This window comes from Castor canadensis, chromosome 18, assembly GCF_047511655.1.
Source record: "Castor canadensis chromosome 18, mCasCan1.hap1v2, whole genome shotgun sequence".
Lineage (NCBI taxonomy): Eukaryota > Metazoa > Chordata > Mammalia > Rodentia > Castoridae > Castor > Castor canadensis.
The window spans coordinates 11,506,442-11,527,939 of record NC_133403.1 but is presented as its reverse complement, the minus strand read 5'-3'; the positions used below and the strand labels follow the sequence as shown (position 1 = coordinate 11,527,939).

The 21,498-nt window shown below is 49.5% G+C and overlaps 2 protein-coding genes across 6 annotated transcripts in view; one reads left to right on the top strand and one right to left on the bottom strand.

Annotated features, from left to right (window-relative positions):
- The window catches only part of Smarcb1 (SWI/SNF related BAF chromatin remodeling complex subunit B1), a 33,673-nt gene extending 17,161 nt beyond the window's left edge, over positions 1-16,512 (top strand). For both annotated transcript variants that reach the window (XM_020168238.2, XM_020168237.2), the window contains exons 6-9: positions 1,766-1,932; positions 8,502-8,692; positions 15,608-15,739; positions 16,141-16,512. In XM_020168238.2, coding sequence (XP_020023827.1) covers positions 1,766-1,932; positions 8,502-8,692; positions 15,608-15,739; positions 16,141-16,180 — 530 coding nt within the window. In that variant the 3' untranslated portion in view covers positions 16,181-16,512. The remainder of the gene's footprint in view (positions 1-1,765; positions 1,933-8,501; positions 8,693-15,607; positions 15,740-16,140) is intronic.
- Derl3 (derlin 3) lies at positions 12,021-21,059 on the bottom strand. 4 transcript variants are annotated; one of them, XM_074061051.1, is made up of 8 exons: positions 20,702-21,047; positions 20,506-20,571; positions 20,341-20,414; positions 20,121-20,214; positions 19,434-19,629; positions 18,967-19,057; positions 17,967-18,866; positions 12,021-15,910 (listed from the first exon to the last, which is right to left on the bottom strand). In XM_074061051.1, the coding sequence occupies exons 1-7, from the start codon at positions 20,792-20,794 to the stop codon at positions 18,773-18,775; spliced, it is 708 nt and encodes a 235-aa protein (XP_073917152.1). In that variant the 5' UTR covers positions 20,795-21,047; the 3' UTR covers positions 12,021-15,910; positions 17,967-18,772. The 4 variants fall into 4 exon arrangements, with proteins under 4 accessions (XP_073917152.1, XP_073917153.1, XP_073917154.1 ...); XM_074061052.1 differs by lacking the exon at positions 12,021-15,910 and having other exon boundaries at positions 18,641-18,866; positions 20,506-20,568; positions 20,702-21,059; XM_074061053.1 differs by lacking the exon at positions 12,021-15,910 and having other exon boundaries at positions 18,641-18,866; positions 20,313-20,414; positions 20,702-21,053.
- Between the last annotated feature and the right edge of the window lie 439 nt (positions 21,060-21,498).

Below are 21,498 nucleotides of genomic sequence, written 5' to 3'. Positions count from 1 at the left end.
AACCATATGTCTGGAAAAGGACTACAGTGTAGAATACATGAAGAACTTTAAAACTCAATAAAAAGCTAATAATCCAATTAGGACAAGGACAAAATGCATGAAGAAATATTTCTCAGAGAAGATATACCTATAGCAGATAAACATTGGAAAGATGTTCTTCCATTAATTGCCGTTAAAGAAATGCCAGTTAAAACTACAGTGTCCATTCCACACCTATCAAAAGTAATGGCGTGTAATCCCAGCACTCAGAAGGCTGAGGCTTAGGATTGCAAGTTTAAGCTAGCCTGGGTTACATAGTGAGACCCTGTCTCAAACAAAACAATAAATAATAGTGACACCACCAAATCCTCATGAGGGTGTGGAAGAAATGGGTCACTCATACACTGCTGTTGGGAATATAAATGTCTCAGCTGCTCTGGAAAAGTTTGGCAGTTTCTTTTAAAAACTAGCAGTGCAACTACCCTGGGCATGTGTCCCAGAGAAATGAAAACTTCTCTAGCTACTTGGGAGGCATAGACAGAAGGGTCACAGTTCAAGTTCAGCCCAGGCAAAAAAAAAAAAAAAAAAGAAGTTAGCAAGATCTGTCTCACAGAACAAGTCAGGAGTGGTGGGGCACAGCTGTAATCCTAGCTATGTGAGAGCCATAGGTAGGATAATTGCTGCCCGAGGCCAGCCCTGGGCAAAAAGCATGGGATCCTATTTGAAAAATAGCTAAAGCATGCTGGGCACTGTGACTCATGCCTGTAACCCCAGCTACTCAGGAGACAGAGATCAAGAGTATCGTGGTTCAAGGCCAGCCCAGGCAAATAGTTTGCAAGACCACACCTCAACAAACAAGCTGAGTGTGGTGATGTATATCTATAGTCCTAGCTGTGTGGGAGGTGTAAATAGAAGGATAGAAAGGAGGTCGAGATGGGTCTGGGCAAAAACTCAAAACCCTGTTTGAAAAAAAAATTAAAGCAAAAAGGGCTGAGGGTGTGGCTCAAGTAGTAGAGCCCTTGCCCAGCATACACAAGCCCTCAAAAAGACAGGAGAGAGAGGGAGGGAGGGAGAAAGAGGGAGAGAGACTTCTGTTGACACTATAGCCTATACACTGATGTTCCTAGCAGCTTAACTAGAAACTGAACAGCCTAGATGCCGTTCAGAGGGTGACTAGTTAAACACAATATGATCCCTCTATACCGTGAAATGCTTCTTGGCAATAAAAAGGAAGTGACAAGCTGGATGACTCTCAGGAGACTTCTTCTGAGTGAGAAGAGATAATCCCCAAGGGTTACATGCTATATGGTTCCATTTATGAAATGATAAAATTACAGAAATGGAGATTAGGGGTTGAGAGGAGTGGGAGTGGGAAAGTAAGGGATGTTGGTCCTGATGGAAATGCTCTAGATCTTGGATATGCCAGGTTCCTAATTGTGAGATTGTTTTATTACTTTTTTTTCTTTTTTTTAGTGGTACAGGGTTTGAACTCAGAGACTTGGTAGGTAGGCACTCTACCACTTGAGCTATATTCACAGGTTTGTACCCTGGTTTTAAGATATTGCTTACTGGCATGGAGGAAAAGGTATCTGGGGAAGAGGGCCAGAAGGGAGGGATGCTTGTCATGTGCTTTCTCCTCCACTCCCACTGTCTGGGAGGTCCAGGCTCACTTCCCTACTCATGCACATCTGCAGCAGGGAAAGGGACAGGAGAGGACAGGCCACCCTGAGCACCGTGAGATGAAGCCTTGCAATGTTGTGATGCCTTGCCTCTTTCCTGATTTCAGAGAAGCTGATGACCCCGGAGATGTTTTCAGAAATCCTCTGTGATGACCTGGATTTGAATCCACTGACATTTGTGCCTGCCATTGCCTCTGCAATCAGACAGCAGATTGAGTCGTACCCCACAGACAGCATCCTGGAGGACCAGTCCGACCAACGTGTCATCATCAAGGTAGGTGGTTCTTCCCCCTGGACTGGGAGAAGGGTGTTATGGGGTGCTGAGGGCACACCAAGGCCTAGACAGAAGCCTGTCTGTGGGACAGGGCTTCTGAGAAGCTGCCTTTCAGGAGCACCTGACTCTGTCCCCCAGGAAAGGGTGGGTTGACTTCTCAGAGTAAGGTGTCACATTCTGGGCAGCTTCAGGGAAAAACCTGGGGGGTACAAAGGAGGTGAAGGCAGCTGCAAGGTAGAGCGGGAAAACCCACAGTAAGGTGGACAAGCATCACTACAGTCTTCTCATAGGCTGGGCTAGGCCACAAATATTTTAAGACTCAATAAAACCCCATTGCATGTGCACATCACATTTTGCTTATCTGTCTATCTATAAGTGGACACCTGGGTTTTTTCTCATTTGGGGGATTGTGAACACAGATGTATAAATCTGTTCTCCTGCTTTTATTTCTTTAGGGTATATACTTACAGGTAGAATTGCTGAATCACATGGTTATCCTATTTTTAATATTTTTTAGTATTTGGAGGACCCACAAGACTATTCTACAGCACTTGCATCATTTTATACTCCCTTGAATGATGCACAAGGGTTCTAATTTTTCTCCATATTCACTAACACCTGTTTTGTTTTAATAATAGCCATCCTAGTGGATGTGGTTTTGTTTTGTTTTTTCTGGTGTTGTGGATCAAACCCAGGGCCCCATGCAAGACAAGTGCTCTGCCACTGAGCTACATTCCTATCCCCTAACATAGTTTTGATTTGCATTTCCCTAATGATTGATAGTGATGTTGAATATCTTTTCCTGTTCTTTTGTGTGTGTGTATGTGTGCTTCTGGGATTTGATCTTAGGGCCTCACACTTGCTAGGCAGGCACTCTGCCACTTGAGCCACTCCGCCAGCCCTCTTTTTGTATTCTTATTGGCTATTGATTGTCTTTGGAGACATGTCTGTTCATATCCTTTGCCTGTTTTTAATTGGGTTTTTATTTTTATTGTTAAGTTTTATTAGTTCTCTATTCTGTTTATCTGTTTCTTATCAGATATGTAATTTGCAAAGATTTTCTCCCATTCCGTGGGTTGTTCTTTTATTCTATTGATAGTGTCCTTTAGTATTCTTTTTTTTTTTTTGGTAGTGCTGGGGATCAAACCCAGGACTTTGCATATGCTGGGTGAGTGCTCTACACATCCCAGCTTGGTATTGTCCTGTAATGCACAAAAGTTAATTTATGTATTTGCATTGCTGGGGATCCAACCCAGGGCCTATGCTGCCAGGCAAGTGCTGTTCCATGAGCTATACCCTCTGCCCTAAATTTTGATGATATCCAGTTTGTCTATGTTTCCATTTGTTGCTTATACTATTGGCATTATATTCTTGGATATTAATCCAGGAACCATTGCCAAATCCAAGGTTGTGAAGATTTTCTCCTACGTTTTCTGCTAAGAGTTTTTATAGTATTAGCTCTCAAATTTAGGTCTTTGGTGGTTGTTTTTTTTTTTTTTTTTAACTCAGGGCTTCACACTGGCAAAGCAGGTACTCTACCATTTGAGCAGCATCATCAGTGTGTTTGCAGAGAGGGGTCTTGAGAACTGCCTGGACTGGTCTTGAACCTCCATCCTCCCAATTTCAGCCTCCCAAGTAGCTAGGATTATGGGTGTGAGGCACTGGTGCCCAACAAATTTAAGTCTTTTATCTGGTTTTTGTTGTTCTTCAGTTCAGGACCACCTTGTCTTGATTCTTGTAGCTTTGTAGTAAATTTTCAAATTAGGAAATATCAGCCTTCTATCATTCATCTTTTTCAATACTTTTTTTTATGGTACTGGGTTTTGAACTCAGGGCCTCATTCATGCTAGGCAGGCACTCTACCACTTGAGCTACTCCCCCAGCCCTCTTTCGTGTTGGTTATTTTCACCATAGGGTCTCTTGAACTATTTGCCCAGGCTGGCCTTGAGCCTCAGTCCTGACCTCTGCCTCCAGAGCAGCAAGGATTACAGGGGTGAGCCACCAGTGTGTCCAGTTCCATATGGCTTTTAATGTGAAATTTTTTTGTATTTCTGCAAAATTCACTGGAATTTTAGTAAGAATTGTACTGATTCTATAAAATGCTTAGGTGCTATTGATAATATCAAGTCTTCCAGTTCATGAATGTAGAATATCCATCCATTGATTTATGCCTTCATTTCGTTTCTTTAAACAATCTTGAGTAGCTTTTTGGGTACATATTTTTTTACCTTTGTTAAGCTAATTCCTATGTATTTTAACCTTCTTAATGCTATTTTAAATTGTTTTCTTAATTTCCTTTTTATATTGTTAATTACTAGTGTATAATAATGCAGCTGGTTTTTGTGTATTGATTTTATATGCTGCTACTTTGCTGAATTCATTTAATAGTATTTTTTTGTGGACTTTTTAAGGTTCTCATAAAATATAACTTCTTTCATCTCAATTAAATGCTTTTTATTTATTTTTCTTGCCTCATTGCTCTGTCTGGAACTTCCACAACTATGTTGAATAAAAATTTTCGATCTTTTACCACTAAATGTACTGTTAATTGTGGGTTTTTCATATATGGATTTTATTATTGTAAGTTTCCTTCGATTCGTAATTTGTCAAGTGTTTTTATCATGAAAGGATGTTGAATTTTGTCAGATGTTTTTTCTGCTTCAGTTGAGATGAAGTTTTTCTTCATTCTCTTAACATGGTGCATGACATTAAGTGAGTCTTGTATGTTGAACTATCCTTGTATTGCAGGAATAAATCCCACTTGGTTATGGTTTGTAATCTTTTTAATATACCGTTGAGTATAATTTGCTAGTATCCTGTTTAGCATTTTTGAATCAGTGTTCATAAAAATTTTAGTTTGTGATTTTCCTTTCTTGAAGTTTCTGGCTGACTTTGGTATCAGGGTAATGGATTTCAGAAAGTTCCTTCCTCTTCAGTTTTTTGGAAGAATTTGAGAAAGATTGGTGTTAGTTTTTCTTTAGAATTCACCAGTAGAGCTACCAGATCCAAGATTTTTCTTTCTCAGGTTTTTGATACCTGATTCTGTCTCCTTACTAATACTTTTCTTTTGAGATAAATATGAATTTGTTTTCTTCAATTCATTTCAGTTTCACATTATAGCCAGCTAACAGGAAAAAAAAAAAAAAAAAACCATGATTGAGAGATGGCATGGTGTGTTTCTCTTCTCCTGTATCCTCAAGCATAGCCTGCTGGCCTTAGAGGACAGGAGGTCCTCTAGTAAGGATGAGGCCATAAGGGTTAACTCTGCCCATCCATGAGGTGCCAAATGGCCATATGCATTGTCCTCGTGACTCTGACTTCCCATACCCAGCCAACTTCCCTGACATGTTTCTCAGACTTGAGTGCCAATTTTTTGTTTTGTTTTGTTTGTTTTTTGTTACCGTGATGGGGTGAATGAGGCAGCCACACAGAAAATTACCCAGCAGCTGCAGATTTTCCAGAGGCCACCACCTGCTCTCCTAAGCAAAGGCTTTCCCAGTAACCCTCTGATGTATCTATAATCTCCACCTATGGGATGGTATTAGCTGATATGCTGTTGGGAGACTGTCCCCAGCTTGGGTTTCCTGCCTTGTCCTTGGGCTCAATAGCATGAGGGCTTGCTGGAATTGGGCAGGACAGCACAGGGCAGATACAGCTGGCCAAGGAAGCCTGTACTGCGTAGGATAGTGTTGTGTTCATCAGGCCAGAGGCCTTGTGGCCATCCTGACCCATCTGGCAGATGAAGAAATGAAGGTTACATTTAAGATTTCTCACTTACACCTGACACTGAGAAGAGGAGTTGGGTGTTTCTCTGAAGATGTTCTTCTTTGTCTTGATCCTGGGACACAGAGGGTGGAGGACAGGAGTCTTTGGAGCAGTGGCACTGAGGAGTGTCGTTCTCAGAAAGCAGTACTCTGGGTCTGAGTGGCCTTTCACAGATGTTCTTGGCATTGCTGGGACTAAAGCCCATGCCTGGCTGCTTTTACCAGGGCACCTGGCCCCACCACATGCCTGCTTGGGGGATCCTAGTGAAGCTTAGTGTCTGTGAGCCCACCCGGGGTACAGCTGTTCCTCACCACACACGTGGCAGTCAGCATCTCTTTTTCTTAGAACTTTTCAGAAGCCACCCAGCTCCCTCTGTGGGAGCTAAGCCCTTTCAGCCACGCTCATCTTCCATTGTCTCCTGGAATGACAGGGCTGACCTGGCTTCAGGCTTACCTTTTCAGGCCTTTGTTTTTCTGTGGGTTCATTCACTTCCTCCTAAAAGACTGCCATCCCTGGGTGGCTTTCTTGTTGAGGCTGACCCAGCTTTCTAGCTCTCCCTTACTTCATTCTGTAGTCTGATATACCGTGTGCTCACTCACTTAACTTGCTTCACGTCTGTCTGTCCTCACCCTACCATGTCAGGGTCTCATTAAGTAGTCCATCCTGGCTTCGAACTCATGATATGCCTGCCTCAGCCTGCCTCCCAAGTGGTGGGTATGTGCCATCATGTGTGCTACCTGGCTCAATCACATCACCTTTTCTTCTGCTTCTTTTTCTTTTCTTTTTCTGTTTTCTTTCCCTCCCTCCCTTCCCTTTAGGAGTGAGACCAGGCCCTTAACTCATGCTAGGCCCGTGCTATACCACTGAACTACATCTCCAGCCTTAATTTTTTTGAGACAGACTCTCACTATTTAGTTGGGCTTTTTCTTTCTTTCTTTCTTTTTTTCTTTGTATTACTGGGGTTTGAACTGAGGGTTTTATGCTTGCTAGGCAGGTGTTCTACCACTTGAGCCACGACTCCATCCCATTTTCTCTGGTTATTTCGGAAATAGGGTCTCACTTTTTGCCTAGGCCAACCTGGACTGCAGTCCTATTTTATGCTTCCTCCTGTTGCTAGGATGATAGATACCACCACACCTGGCTTTTTTTCATTGAGATAGGGTCTTGCAAACTTGTTGCCTGTGCTGTCCTGAAACCATGATCTTCCTGATCTCAGCTTCCTGAATAGCTAGGGTTACAGGCATGAGCCACCACTGCGTGACTTAGGTTGGCTTTTTCAGTGTTTGTCTCTCCTATGTCTCCTTGGTAGTCTGTACTTTTGAATAAATGAATGCAGTCATGACCAAAAGGCAGGAATGTAGAACACAGTTCACGAACCTGGAATAGCCTGTTGGGTATGAGCCATGCACTCTGGTCCAGTTGGGTCCTGCTTGCTATTCTTTCCATAGGCTGCCAGTGCTGCACATTCTTTTTCAGCCCAGTGCCCATGTGGTTTGCTCAGTGTTTGATTCCATTTGTGAAGAGGCAGGTCTGACTGTGTTCCAGAAACCTGTGCTGATTGCCCGGTGTGGGCACAATGTGGAAACAGGAAGAGGCGGGTGGGAGTGGTAAGGGTTGCAGCATTCCATGTGCCCTGTGTAGAATGCTGCAACTCTGCACCTTGGCTTTCTCCTTCTTCTTACCAGCACTGGCACAAGGATTGATTGATTCCCAAAAGAAGGCTCCTAGAGCCCTTTTAGGGATTCCTGGTTCCTCAGAGATGATAGATGGAAAACAAGTAGACAGATAATAAGGTGGTCTCAGAGTCCTAATTTGCTGTGAAAAAACAGGAGAGGAGGGTGTAGACAGGGGCTGGTGGAGAGGGCAGGTCTCAGGAGTCAGCTCTTTAGCTGAGGCCGGAGTGCTGAGAAGAAGTTGGTTCTGCCCACATGAGGGGAGGAACATTCTAGTAAGTAGAAAGGGATGTGAAAGACTCAAAGGTCAGAGGTTGAGGTTCCCTTGGGTCTCTAAAGGGAGGTAGAAATCCCTGAGCTGGTCCCCCAGGTCTCAGCTCTGAAAGTATTGGTCATTTCATTCCGCCCACCTGCCCACTCTGGTCCTCATAAAGCTAAGGGACAGTAGTGTAAATGGGTAGGTGCACCGTGGCCTGCTTACCCAGCTCAGCACTTGACCATGGTGAGGGAGGGTTCCAGTCCTATACGTAGACATCATGCAAGGGAACAAAGCCAGGCCCTGGGGGTCCTATCCTGTGGCATTAAGAGACATCCAGTTTCAGAGCAGGCCAAACTAGTCTGAGAGTGAGGAGTTGGTGAGGTGGACACAGGTACAGGTGCACATGTGAGCCGCTTGGCAAGGTGATTGCTGAGAGGGGCCAGCTCTGTAAAGCAAGAACAAAGACATAGGCAATGGCTTAAGACAGGCTCAGGGACAGTCTCTGGCCAGTGACACTTGAGCAGAGCTTGCTTAGCCAGCACAGTCACATAAAGATCAGCTGCGCCGGGGTGAAGGACAGAAAAGAGGCAGTGTACAGAGCGACGGGGGCAGGAATAGAAGCAAAGTGGACTTTGGTGCCCTCAGAGCCACTCAGGACTACGCCAGGCCCTCAGAGACTCGTGGAAACCTGGGAGGTCTGTGGGGTCAGCCTTACTTTGCACATGGGAAACTGGAAGGACAAGGGCCAGCCCTGGTTGTTAATTTGTGAATTGTGGGCAGTGTCCATTTAAGGCCTGGCAGCTCCACAGTGGGTTGTCCCCACCTTCTTGCAGCCTGCTTGCTCTCACTTGCGCCTTTGACTCCTGCCGCAGCTGAACATCCACGTGGGGAACATCTCCCTGGTGGACCAGTTTGAGTGGGACATGTCGGAGAAGGAGAACTCACCAGAGAAGTTTGCACTGAAGTTGTGCTCGGAGCTGGGGCTGGGCGGGGAGTTTGTTACCACCATCGCATATAGCATCCGGGGACAACTGAGCTGGCATCAGAAGACCTACGCCTTCAGGTAGGTGGCACGTGTGTCTCTCCCTCCCTCGTTCCTCGCCAGCTTCAATGGCAGCGGTAGTACTTCCGTGACTCTCTTGAGCTTCACAGTGACCTGGCCGTGATCGGTCTGTTGGCTTTGTCCTTCCGTTTCATGTGTCTCAGCAGGGCACCCCCGTCACAAGCAGGGTTGGAGCTAAAGAGGTAACATATTGTAGGTACTTAGCAGGGTACCTGGCAAAGACTCAGTGCTGTGCCAGAAAGAACCTGAAGTCTTTTCCTCCACTGTTCCCACATCCCCAGTCCTCCCAGGGCCACCAATAAGGCCCCCCATCCTCCACCCTCCCTCCTCATGGCATCCCTCCCAAACTGGTATACCATTCTGTCCTGTCTCTGCACTGGCCCTTCTCTGAGGGTCCTCGGGCTCTTCATCTGTCTTCAACAAGGGCCCTCCCCAACTTGCAAGTGGCAGGGAATCTGTGGGCAGCACTTTCTGGAGATCTCTGTTCAGTCAGAGAACATTGGTGAGTACCACTTGGGACTGGATGTCATATCACGTACTATTGAAGAGGAGGAGGCAGGTCACACTGATCCCTGCCTGCAACATCAGGCTGGCTGAGTAGGTGGAAATATGAACAGAATCTTCCTGTCTCACCCACCCACCCCTCCAAAAAAAGAACCTTTCAGTCCAGTGGCCTCTGTGCTGGAGGACTCTGAAATGAGAGTACTGAGTTTGCCTGCCTCATCAACCCTGCAACAGCAGGAAGCCCTGTAGTTTCTGACCCTGTCCTCTGAGCATCCTTTCTGATTGGGATGGTTTGTAGAATGGGGGTGCTGCCTAGTATCCCTGCATTAAAACAGGATATTAAGATTGATTGTGCCCTCTGACTGTCATCTTTCACATTGCACTCATCACTCTGGGAGGACAGTCTAAAAGTGCTGAGGAGGAGCAATGACAAAGGTCTTTGTGCAAAGATGTGACAATTCAGAGAGCTTGTTAATAGGTTTGTGTCTTAGATGGTTTTCCCAGATATCCCAAGAGACAACTTTCTTAAGGCTTCCTGTAAATCTGAGCAAGAGAGAAGGAATGAGGCACACCCACAGGGTAGGAGGCCCCTGGCCTGGGAAACAGCTGCACCCCTCAGCCTCAGTGCTTACTTAAGACTGTTCATGAGTCACCTGCTGTGACCCCTCTGGCAGCCCTGCTGATGGAGTGTTCTGCTTCCCAACTCTGGCATCTGACCATGCTTCACCATTCCTGGCAGAGGCCTGCCTACGGGTGCACCCAAGGTGTCCATTCACTCCACACAGAGCCAAGGCCAATGGGCCTGAGAGCTAGTCCAGGGCTGCCTTGCTCCCTAGAGTTAATTCAGGCTCTGTGAAGCAGTGACATTGTGCAGGTCCTGCGAGTGACATTGATACCAAGCATGTATCAATTGCATCCCCCAGATGCCACTCCAGTGAGTACCCACTTTCCAGACTCACAAGTGGTAGGTGGCATCTTGCTATTCCTAGCAGCTAAACACTGAGGTATCGACCTTCACCTGACTTTGTGGCAGCCTCCAATACAACTGTCAGGGCTCAGGAAATGAAGCTTTAGGAACTCTTAACAGGTCCTCCTGGCATCCTTTCCTTGGTCACCAGCACTTTGCAGCATTCCTTCTGCTCAGACCTCAGGTCGTCTCATTCCTTGCCAAGCTCTGGCTGCCTGCTGTTCTCAGGATGGCTCCAGAGCAGGCCCCTTAGGGAGCCCCTGGTGGTGGCAGGTCAGGGCTCAGACAGATTCTCCCCTTATTTTGGTGACCTTACTAAGTTTCACTTGTGTACTGGAAGCCACACAGACACACTCCTCGCCACCCCCCCTTTCCTGTTGCAGACTGTACTGCTGAGTGTATGGGTTCCAAATCCTTGGGAGTAAAGGCAGCATCACCCTGCTGGAGATGTGAGCAAATGTATGTCCCCTCCACAGTGGCTGATGAGATAGGTGTCCCAAGTGTTTTTTGCTAACCGGGTGGGCTGCTGTGTCTTCCGAGCCAGCTAGGCCTGAGTAGTTCTGTGTGTCCTGCCCAGTTAGGCATCCACACTAGGAGACCTGGCAAAGATGACACAGGGACCTTAGGGTCAGAGGCCAGCTCCTCCTAGACTTCACAGTTCAGGGAGTAGAACTGTAAGGCAAGGAAGGGGCCAGAACTTATGTCTCCTGACCCCAGCCTGTAGTCTTCCCACTGCACTACTCACCCCATGTGAGATTAGAAGGTGGGACTTCTTAACCATTCTCCCCAGGAAACCATTGTGAGCCCTACTGGCCCTGAAGTCCCTCCCTTACGGAAGGAAAGCCATAGTAGGAGCCTCGGCCAGGTCTCTGTGTGCCATCACAGAGCATGACAACTGCTGAGTCCTATGAATCCTTAAAAAGAATTGTAAATTCTAGGCCTCCATCATCTCACATTGAAAGCACTCTGAGTTCCCACCAGTCCTGCCAGTCTGCCCCTAGCCTGAGCCCCGTGCCTGGGGCACTGGTTGTATCCACATGCAGTGGGACAGGCAGGCCTCACACAGGCAGAGGCAGGAAACGTGAGGGGGAGATGATGTGACAGACTGCTGAGGGGCTCCAGGCTCCTGGAAGACTGAACTGGACCAGAGTGACACACAGACATGCTGGAGCCAGCAGAATTTGTTCCAGTTGAGAGAAATTGGCCATGATGAAGCAAGAAGATGGGAAAAGGCCCTGCTGGGTAAGGGCTGGGCTAGGCAAAATGTGACTTACTCCTCTAAGGAAAATTATATCCAGCAAAGTTACTGGCACTTCCCCTGGGCCAGCCCAATGCCCTGGCCAGCGACCAGAGGAAACAGCATCCTGTTGAGTGGAGGGGGTGTGTGTGTGTGTGTGGGTGTGTGTGTACATGTACCAACATGCTATGACCCCTAACTCACCAAAGGAAAGGCATCTGGGCATGGGTGTTGACCCTAGGGTGATTCTGGCCATTGTCGGGGGCTGGCATAGAACTGAAGGGCCAGGACGACACACACTCAGGGAAGTAAGGCAGGCACTGCCTAAGGCCAGGACACTGGTATCTGCCCTCTGGGGCTCCTCACCCTACATCCCTGTGGGGATCATGTGCTAGATGGAGAAGTGAAAGTGGGCTAGGTCAGAGACTTGGCAGCTGGGTGGGTATGTGAGACAGAAAACTTGCCCTTGCTGATGCAGCACCAGAAATTAGGTGCAGGGCCCTGCAGCCATTTTGGACAGGTTGAATGTGAGTTGCAGAAGATACTTCTGAAGCTCTGCCCTCCGGCCTGGCCTGGTTTCAGGACTCACTTGTTTTTGTAATAGCCTTTTTGAGGGATAGTTCATAGACGATATAACCCACTCATTTGTTCTATTATTTATTTTTGTAGTGCTGGAAATCAAACCTAGATCCTTGTGCATGGTAGGCAAGTACTCTACAGCTGAGCTACCTCTATCACCCATTTTAAAGTGCACAGTGGTATTTAGTATATTCTCAGAGCTGTGCAGCCATCACCACAATCAATTTTAGAATACCTCAAAAAGGAAGTTCCATACCCCTTAGCAGTCACTCACTTTCCCCTTAAGTCTCCCATCCCTGAGCAACTAGTGTACTTTCTTGTTGGTAGATTTGCCAGTTCTGGACACATAATGTAAATGGAGTCGTATACTATGTGGCCTTTATGACTAGCTTTCTGGCATGTTTTCAAGGATCACCATGTAGCATATATCAGAACTTCATTCCTTTTATGGCTGAATAGTAGCCCATTGCTTAGATGAACTGCATTTTAGTCATCCGTTCATCAGTTGATTGACTTTTGGGTTGTTTCTACTTCTTAGCTGTTGTCAATAATGCTTACAACATTCATGTATAAGTTTTTGTTTGAACCTGTTTCAGTTCTCTTGGATACATACCTAGGATTGGAATCGAATTGCCAGTTCTGTACCATTTTACATTCCTACCAGCAGTAAGAAGAGACTTAGAGTTTCTTTAAATCCTAGCAAGTCCTAGCCAGCACTTGCTATTAGCTGTCTTTTCAATTTTAGCCTAGGATCCTAGTGGATATAAAGTAATTGTAGCTTCTGTTTCCCTAGTGAGAAATGATACTGAACATCTTTTCATATATCATCAGCCCTTTGTGTATCTTCTTTGGAGAAATGGCTTGTTCAAGTCCTTTGCCTATTTTTAATTGGATTATCTTTTTATTACTGAGTTGTGAACATTTTTTGTTTTTGGGTACTGGGTCTGAACTCAAGAGTTTTGTGTCTGTGTTCTGCCACTTGAGCTATGCCTCCAGCCCCTTGTTTTAGTTTTAGTTTTTCCTTTGCTGCTTTAGGTTATTTTTTTCAGATACGGTCTCATGATTTTGCCTTATAACTGAATCCTCCTCCCTATTCTAGACACAAAGTCCCTTAATAGGTTTGATCTGTAAGTAGTTTTTGGTATTTGTGAGTTGCCTTTTCACTGTTTTGATAATGTCCTTTACAATACACGTTATTTTGATGTAGTGCAATTCCTTTATTTTTTAGCTTGTTACTGGTACTTTTGGTGTCATATATAAGAAACTATTGTCTAATCCAGTCCCCTTGTGTCAGCACCAGTTGAAAAGATTGCCCTTTCCCCATCGAGCAATTTGGTACTGTTTTCACAGATCACTTTATTCTGGGCATGGGAGACACTGATTGCAAACTTAAGGATGATGTTGAATTTGGTCTGCTTTTCCCAGTTGAGTGACTGTGGGTAGGTTGTTTATCCTGCAAGTCTTCTCTCTCATTTATAGGGTAGGGATAACAGTGCTTCTCAACTTGCCTGTTATGTCACATGAGGTCGTAAAAGTGAGATCATACTGAAAATAAACCTAAAAACACTTTTATCATAAGCATCAGTTCCATCACCTTAGACATGGCCCTCCTACCTGAGGGTCTGTGTCCCCACCCACACGTTAGGGTGGTAAGTACTGTCTGAGGTCCTTATAGCTTCAAAGCCTGTAAAACAGAACGCCCTTGGAAAAGGAGTAGGCTGGTCCCCCTACCCCCAGACTTCTTGGAACTCAGGGCAGCATCTCTGCCTACATGTCCCTCCAAACCCCAGGGAGGCTAGGGCTAGCTTCAGGTCCATTCTTACATGATTGGCTCAAGCATTTCTTATTTTAGAACAAATCCACTGGAGTGGAATCTTCCCAGAGTCAAAGAAAGGTAAACAAAGGGGCCTCCAAGCCTGCTCACCAGCTCTTGTTTAAATTCAGAGAAAAACATGTTTTGTTTCCCTCAGCATGGGTTTGGCGCCTTTCACATCTGCCCTCCCAAGGAAGGCAGCTTGGAAGTAAAGGATGATGTTTGGGGGTCTGTGGCTGGGCTGTTCCTGGATTCCCAAAGCAAGCTATTGAGGAAAGGTCAGCCCCAGGGGACCATGGAAGTGGGGGCTGGCCTCTGAGTCAACAGCACAAGCTCAGGCTTCCAGGTCTCGTGGGCCCTTTGGGTGTGGTGGACTGAGCTTCAGCAGCATGCCTGCTTCTACCAGGGAGCCAGGGCAGCTCTGGTCTGTGGTGCTAATCTCAGTCAGCACCCTGGTCTTGGTCTCGAAGGTCCCTGAGAACCCCAGGCAGAGGAGAGCCATCCCAGCCCAACATTCCTGAGCCAGGATGGGCCCTTGGCTGCCAGTATGGGATGTGTGCAGACCAATGTGGTGGCGAAGAGCAGGGCTCTGGGGGTCAGACTCAGAGAGATGCTTCTCTGCAGCCCACCAGTCATGAAACCTTGAGGGAGGCTGTAGAAGATGCTAGGCCCCTAGGAAACTCCCTCGTGAATGGATGTTGGCTGCTTTAATATTCCATATTCCAAACAAAAACCCAAACAGTCTAACCAGGGTCCTGTCCTCTTTTACCAGATCTTCATCCCCCAGGGGCTTTCCCTGGGCCCTTCCTCTCAGAGCTGACAAGGTACTGCAGGGCAGCAGGGTGGCTTTTTCTTGGGGGATTGAGCTTCAGGATACCAGGAGAGGCCACCAAATGAAGGAGAAAGGACCATGGAAGGATAGAGTGGCATGGAAGGATAGTAGAGGATCATTGTTAAGGCCTTGCTCTGAGGGTTTCTGCCAAGCCAAAGGTTGAATAGGACATAGGGTACTGCCCATTGCAGACTTTGAAACAAAGGCCCAGAGAGGTAGCAGCTCACCCACACACTCCATTCCCCCAGCACTCCCTCACATCCACCCGTGTCCACATGGCCAGAGCAAAGTCAGGCATTCTCTGAGGGACCACAGGGTGGAGTGGGTCCTGGGTTGTCGTTGCATAAGCAAATAGGCCAGCTTCTCTGCACCTTAGTATGGCCTGTATGGAATAAGCTGATGGGCAGGTGTGTGGAACATTCAGGAGGAAGTCAGCCCAGTGGCCCTGAGCAAGGAGGAAAGAGTCCTCTTTATGCCCCAACCCCAGCCCTGCTATCTTCCTGAACACTGGACCTGATGAGTCCAACCCTGTACTGAGGGAGACAGACAGGCCTCTGCCTCTCAGCTGTTACCCGCTGACAATGGCCTGGCCCAGCCACACTGTTCTGTCAGGGGGAACTACTTCCACAGCAACAATCCCCTCCCTAGCCTTCTACACAGAGATGCTGAGGCAGCAAAGGGCCTGATGAGAGCTGGTTTGGAAGGAAGGCCCTCAGGGCCCCAGTGTCTCTGGCAGCTCCCTTGAGATTCATTGAGATTCAGTGACAGGAGCATCCCCCAGCTGCCTGTCATCAGTGCTTCTGTGAAGAGCTGGGGCATGGGAATCAGCCTTGGCCATGTTGGGCCTAGTGGAGCAAGAAGGAAGTGAGGAAGGTCCTGGCCATCTGCTTGAGGACAGGGGACCCGGGAACAGTGGTTTCTGAGGACTTCAGCTGCTGCTCTGTGAACTGGCTCTGTTCCTTTTACTACCTCCACTCCCCCAGTGAGAACCCCCTGCCCACGGTGGAGATTGCCATCCGGAACACAGGCGATGCAGACCAGTGGTGCCCACTGCTGGAGACCCTGACTGATGCTGAGATGGAAAAGAAAATCCGAGACCAGGACAGGAACACAAGGTAACCTGTCCATATGGCCTGGCATATGCCATTGCCCATAGGTACCCATCTTCCCAAGCAGGGCCAGGACCATCTCCTTTCCCAGTGATCTGTAGTCTCTGGAAGGACCTTATATTGCCAGAGGCAGCTCCTGGGTGGGCAGGCTTCATCTGGTTCCCAGGGTAGGTTTCCCTGCAGAGAACAAAAGCAAGCCCTCAGGTTATGTCTGAAACAGACAGAGTAGGTTTCAGGATTTCTGGAGAGATGGGCAGGGCCTATGCAACAGATTATAAGGCCAAGAAAGGACTGGGGAGTGTCCCTGCTTGGAGGGACCACACCTGGCTGTTCTAGAGAGCCCTATGGGAGGGTGGCTGCCTAGGGCTGGGACTGACCCCATCTGACTACCTGCTCCCCTCCTGCAGGCGGATGAGGCGTCTCGCCAACACTGCCCCAGCCTGGTGACCAGCCCATCTATGCTCTGCTCCCACGGAGCATCTCAGAAGATTGGACCGCCTCTCCTTCCTCTTCTGGCAAGGAGAAAGGCAAGGGGAAGCCCATTGCCATCCTAGGAATGGGGTGAGGTTGGGAGACATTGGTGGGGGCCTCCAGGTCACCCTCCCCTGGCACACATTCCATTTGCTGAGCCCCAGTCCTGTCCCCCCACTCAAGAATTCTCCCCTACTGTCTGGAGTCAGAAAGAAACCTCTTTTTTGGGTTGTATTTTGTTTTTTGTATAGGAGCCCCAGGCAGGGCTAGCAACACTTTTTAAATAAAAGGCAACAGGTCATGCTCAATCTCTTCGGTGTGGTTGCATAAGAATGAGAGCCAGGAATGGGGCCTGAGCTAGATCTAGCGGGGTGGCATGTGGCCAAGATTGACATGCCAAGTTTCATCTCTCCGTGCCTGAAATTCCCAGTTGGGTGAGTAGAGGTTAAGGGGTCTCCCCTCTTGGCCACCCCAGCACCCTGTAAGGTTCTTGCGGCAGAGCTTACGCCTTGCACTTCCTTGGGACTTCTGGCTTCCCAGTGGCTGCCTATGCTCAGTGAGTCCCAGCAGAGATGGAGGAATCTGGCTGTGAGGTTCAGGGTGGGGGCCCATCTGCCTTTCAGTGACAGCCCACCCCACCCCCTTGCTCAGCCTTAGGAAGGAGCTGCAGGCTCCCCACTGGCCCTGCTCTGCTGCACCCAGGTAGGCTGTGCCAGCCAGGAGCCTTTGCTGCTCTGGAGTCTCTTTCAGAGGGCTCAGTCTGTGGAGATATTGCCTGGATGCAGGAGGGCCTCTGTGTCCAAGCTCCAGCGGCACACACCTGTGACCTGGACCAGCTCCTCCCTCCCCTCCCCTCCCTCCTTCCCCCCCCCCCCACCCTGCTGTGAGGAATATAGGAATAGCACATCCAGCCTGGTGCTGGCTTTTGGGGATTTACTGTGTAGAGAGAAGGCATAGGTCCTACCCCTTCCCAGCTATGCTTCTGATGAGCTTGTCCCCTCTATCCTTGTCTGTAATGTGAAAGTGTACCCACTCTAAAAAGTGACTTTGGGCTCCATGAAAGTGGCATGTATGGGTCTTTTCTGAGCCAAGTGGATGGCAAACTGGATGTGCAGCTCATCTTACTGAAGACAGTAGTCCCAGATCCCCAGTTCCTCCTATCACCCTTGGCTGCTGGCAGGTCCTTCCCTGCCAAGTCAGGGCTGAGGGTCAGAGGATGTTATCCCAAAGGGCATGACAGGAGCCCTTGTGACCAAGCGGAGCCCATACAGGGCAGGGGTGGACCTGAGTAGGGACTGGGGTTCTTGGTTGCCAGGATGTAGTTCCTCTGACCCTCTGGACTGGGAACCCTTGTCCTGGATCAAGACCGTTCAGAGTTTGCTCTCAGGCCCTCTACCTGTCAAATGGTGGAATTCACCAGAGGCCCACAGCAAGGGAATAGCCAGGCTTTACCAGTAGACCCTAAGCAAAGAGGAAGATCAGGCCCAGCTGGCATTAGAAACAGTGGACTCCATTCCTGGTGGGTTTGCTAGATCCATGAGCCCTATACTGCCACAACTGGTGAGATGGAAGGAACCCTGACCCCACACCCTCCTCGACAGGTAGGTCCACCTGCCTAAGAGGGGCTGGTGGACCAGGACCTGCCATTCCTAAATCCTGTCTGCTTCTGGACCCTTTAAGCACTGCCAGCTGAGACAGCAGAATTGCTGCTCCATTAGCTTTCACTACAAAATTGAAGTCAGACTCAGAATATTTTTGTTACCATGAAAATGACAACCAGTGGCTGGGGGAATCCTTCTGCTGCTGAGTATCCAGGAAAAAAACCACAGCAGGGCAGGCCTAGAGCAAGGAAAGCCAGCCATGTCTGATGTCCATGTTCCAAAAGAGAAAAGGGAATTTGGGTGGTTGGAGAAGGCTCACACAGGTCCTCAGCTGTAGTAGCAGAGACAGACCTTCCCAGAGGTCTCTGTCTTGGCCAGTCTTGGGTCTCTGCTAAGGTAGAACTTCTCAAGGCTCTGGGCTCACAGAAAAGGGCAGAGGACCCAGACCTGGAAATCCTCCGCACCTGTCCCCATGGGTCCTCCAAGTTACTAGCTGGAAAATGAGACAAGGTCTACTTGTTGAGATTATCGATGAGGATGGAAGAGGCCAAGTGGTCATCTGGCCATCCCTCATCAACTGGCAGGGGAGCCAGAGATCCAGCGTGGGTAGGACTTTCCCTCAGTGCTCCATCAAGACTCTGGTAGGGCAGGGACGAGAACACAGAGCCTGTGTTCTCCGCTTGCTGGGCATCTGTGGCAGGGTGATTGTCCTCTCTGGCTCCCCTGTCCTACCACCTACAATTGGAAGGATAGGCATAGGCAGAAGATAGGCATAGGGGCATGGGAGGGTGTGGCTGGCTGAGGTAGGGGAAGCCAGTGCTGTGGTCCTAGAAGCTCAGGTTACTCTGTTTATTCTGATGAATGATCCTTTACACCAGCCCAGCCTCCAAGATGAGTTGCTCTGCTGCAAGTGAGGGTTAAGGTAGGATAGAGGCCTGCCAAAAGCCTTGGGCTGCTCAGGGTGGGCTCACTGCTGTGGGGGTGGCAGATGGGGTCCTGGTTGCTCCTCAGGAAGGGGCAGGTAATTGGGGTCCTCCTCAGGGGCATCCAGTAGCAGCTTCCTGTGGGAAGGAGTCCATGCTGAGCTGAAGCCAGCACAAGATCCCTGTGGGGTGGGGGGCCACCCAGGAAAGAAGGGAGCTTGTCATCTCGAGCACTCACAGGAAGCTGGGAGTCAGCAGCAGCCTTTTGCCTCCAGGCTGGTTGGGGAAGACATCCTCCAGGAAGTAGTAGATGTGGCCTACAGCAATCCCTGTGAGAGAGTCACACACTGCTAGAGGCCACCCTCCACAGCCCAGGCTCCAAGCATGAGTACTCCAGTGTTCTGCACAGACTACCAGCCAGGGTGGGATGAGGGATGAGGTTTAAACAGCCTTCCTTCCTCCTCAGAAGTAGGTAGGGTCTGGGGAGGGGAGGACCTGAGAACACTGGGGGAGTTGGGTCTTTGAAGCAGAAACTCTGACCCACCCCCAGCAGGAACCACTCAAGCACCTGCAGGTTAGCCCTGAAAATGCAAATCTTGTGGGCCAGCAGGCTTTTTTGAGAGGCTGGGAGGCCAGGGGAACCAGCAGCATGTCCTGAAGGAAGCAGTGAGCCTGAGGTAGGCAGGTAGGACAAGGCAGGCTCACCCAGCAGGTCCACAAGGATTGAGTTGCCCAGCAGCAGTGAAAAGCCCATGAGCGCCCAGGGCAGGAATGGTGCCTGGAAGGTGAGAAGGCCGAAGAAGTTGACCCTCACCCGAGGGCTTCGGCGGCTCCACACATACACCAGCATGGCCATGAGGGCCTGGCCCAGGAAGAACAGGCTGCCCAGAAGTCCCAGGAGCTGGGTCCAAGTCAAGGTGCCCTGGTGCAGGTCTCAGCCACACCCAGGGCCTCTCTGACTTCCTAAGCCCCTGGAATTCTTTCACTGGTTCCCCTTCTTCATAGCTCATATCTATTCCCCATCACCATGAGCCCCTCTTCTATTCTGGTGGTTGAGATTCAGATCTGTCCTCCACACCTGTCTACCTCATTCTAGGCTCCAGTCACTGCTTTGCCCGCCCCAGTTTCTACTGCTACTTGGATTCACAATCTAGTCCCCCAGGGCCCCACCGGCTCTCCTGCGTGTCATGCTGGTGTATTCTGCACACATCACTGAAGAGCTACCCTGGTCCCTAGAGCTGCGCACACGTGGCTGCTCAGTATATCCTACGCTGGAGTGAACGACTCTGTCCTTCCTTGCCTGGGCCCTCATATCCCACCCCAGGTCCAACAGACTAGCCCCTGAGGCTCCCTGGCCTAAGGCTGCCGAGGTCCATGTCGCGGGAAGGATACAGTCATAAGGACACCCCCGAAAAGAAACATGAAGACAAAGTCGGCTGTGCGACCTCGGAAGGACCCCTCCTCCAGCATGCGGCAGTAGCGGAACCTGTAGCATTGATATAGGAAATGCCAGCCCAGTGGGGCCTCAGTTTCCCCATTCCTGGCCGCTCCCTCCCGGCCTGGTGGGTCCGCCTCCCCTCACACCCGTCTCGCCCCACACAGCTCAGGATACACGAAAAGCATGTTGAAGAAGAAGCTGAATCCCAGGGGCCCAAAGAAGAGGAAGTTGGTGACAAGCCTCCAGACCTGCAAAGGGATGGTGGGTGGCAGTCAGGCGCAGGGGGTTGGGGGAGGGCGGGGCCGGGGTAACAGGTGCAAGGGGCGGGGACCACCTCACCTGGAACTTCCGGAACACAAGGTGCGGGTTGAAGTACAGCTGGAAGGGGCTGAGGAGCTCTAGCTGCTGTGGAACCAGGGTTGCGTCAGAGGCTAAGCCAGAATCCACTCCGTAACCCTGGCGACCCTCCCTAATCCCCCTCGTCCCTGTCGGGGGCTGTAACCATAGCGACACAACGCTGGCTCGGCTAGCTCACCACTGCAGCTGTAGTGAGAACGCAGGCCGCGGTGTAGGCCCGGGTCACCGCCGGCACCTGCTGGAACTCGGCCGCCAGCCCCTGCCACGCCATTGAACTTACTCAGGCACGCTTGACCAGAGCTGCAGCGCGCTCTTTAACTCATCTCTAAGCCCCGCCTCACTCCCAATTTTGGCCAATGCACGTCCGAGGCGCCGAGCGTCCGGGTAGAGGGAGGGGTCTTGGGCCCGGTAAACCAATAGAAAGAGGAAGAGGGAAATTGGCGTGTCGGCCCGGCTAGCCAATGAACAAGCCCCACGGTTGGGCACGTGGCTGTTGTTGTGGCTGTGTGGCGACGCGGGAGAACGTATGGCCAATGAGGAATTGGTCGCTTCGCAGCATTCTAGAAGAAAGCCAATAGCAAAGACCCACGAGGCCACCACGGGGGCGGGGCTAGGGTTACCGCGCTAGGGAGAAAAAACAGCCAGGTGCTGCGAGACCGGAAAGGGGCGGGGCCCTGAGATGGGGCCCGACTCTTGAGTCTGGTGCAGCCAGTCCACCTCCATCTCGTCAGGCATTGGTGGCCTGTCCTTACTTCTGAGAACCCGGGACGGTGAAAATCAGGCTCTCGCTCACATGTGCTGGCTTCTGTCGGGGGTCTTCCTGGAGGCCTGTGAGGGAAGAACCGCTTGGAGACTTGCAGCTATGGGTGGGACGCGAAGGTGGTGAGGAGGCTGGAGCAAGTGGGCCTCAGTGTTTTAGGGGAAGAGAGAAACTCCATTCTTTCAACATTTATTGAGCACCTACTGTGTTTTGGG

What these genes read in the sequence shown, in the direction of transcription:
- Derl3 (XM_074061051.1), bottom strand. Translation starts at nt 20,794, where the DNA reads ATGGCGTGGCAGGGGCTGGCGGCCGAGTTCCAGCAGGTGCCGGCGGTG. An exon ending in TTCTTCAACATGCTTTTCGT is followed by an intron (nt 20,215 to 20,340) that starts GTATCCTGAGCT and finishes TCAATGCTACAG; the next exon opens with GTTCCGCTACTGCCGCATGC. An exon ending in CTGCTGACTCCCAGCTTCCT is followed by an intron (nt 18,867 to 18,966) that starts GTGAGTGCTCGA and finishes TCCTTCCCACAG; the next exon opens with GAAGCTGCTACTGGATGCCC.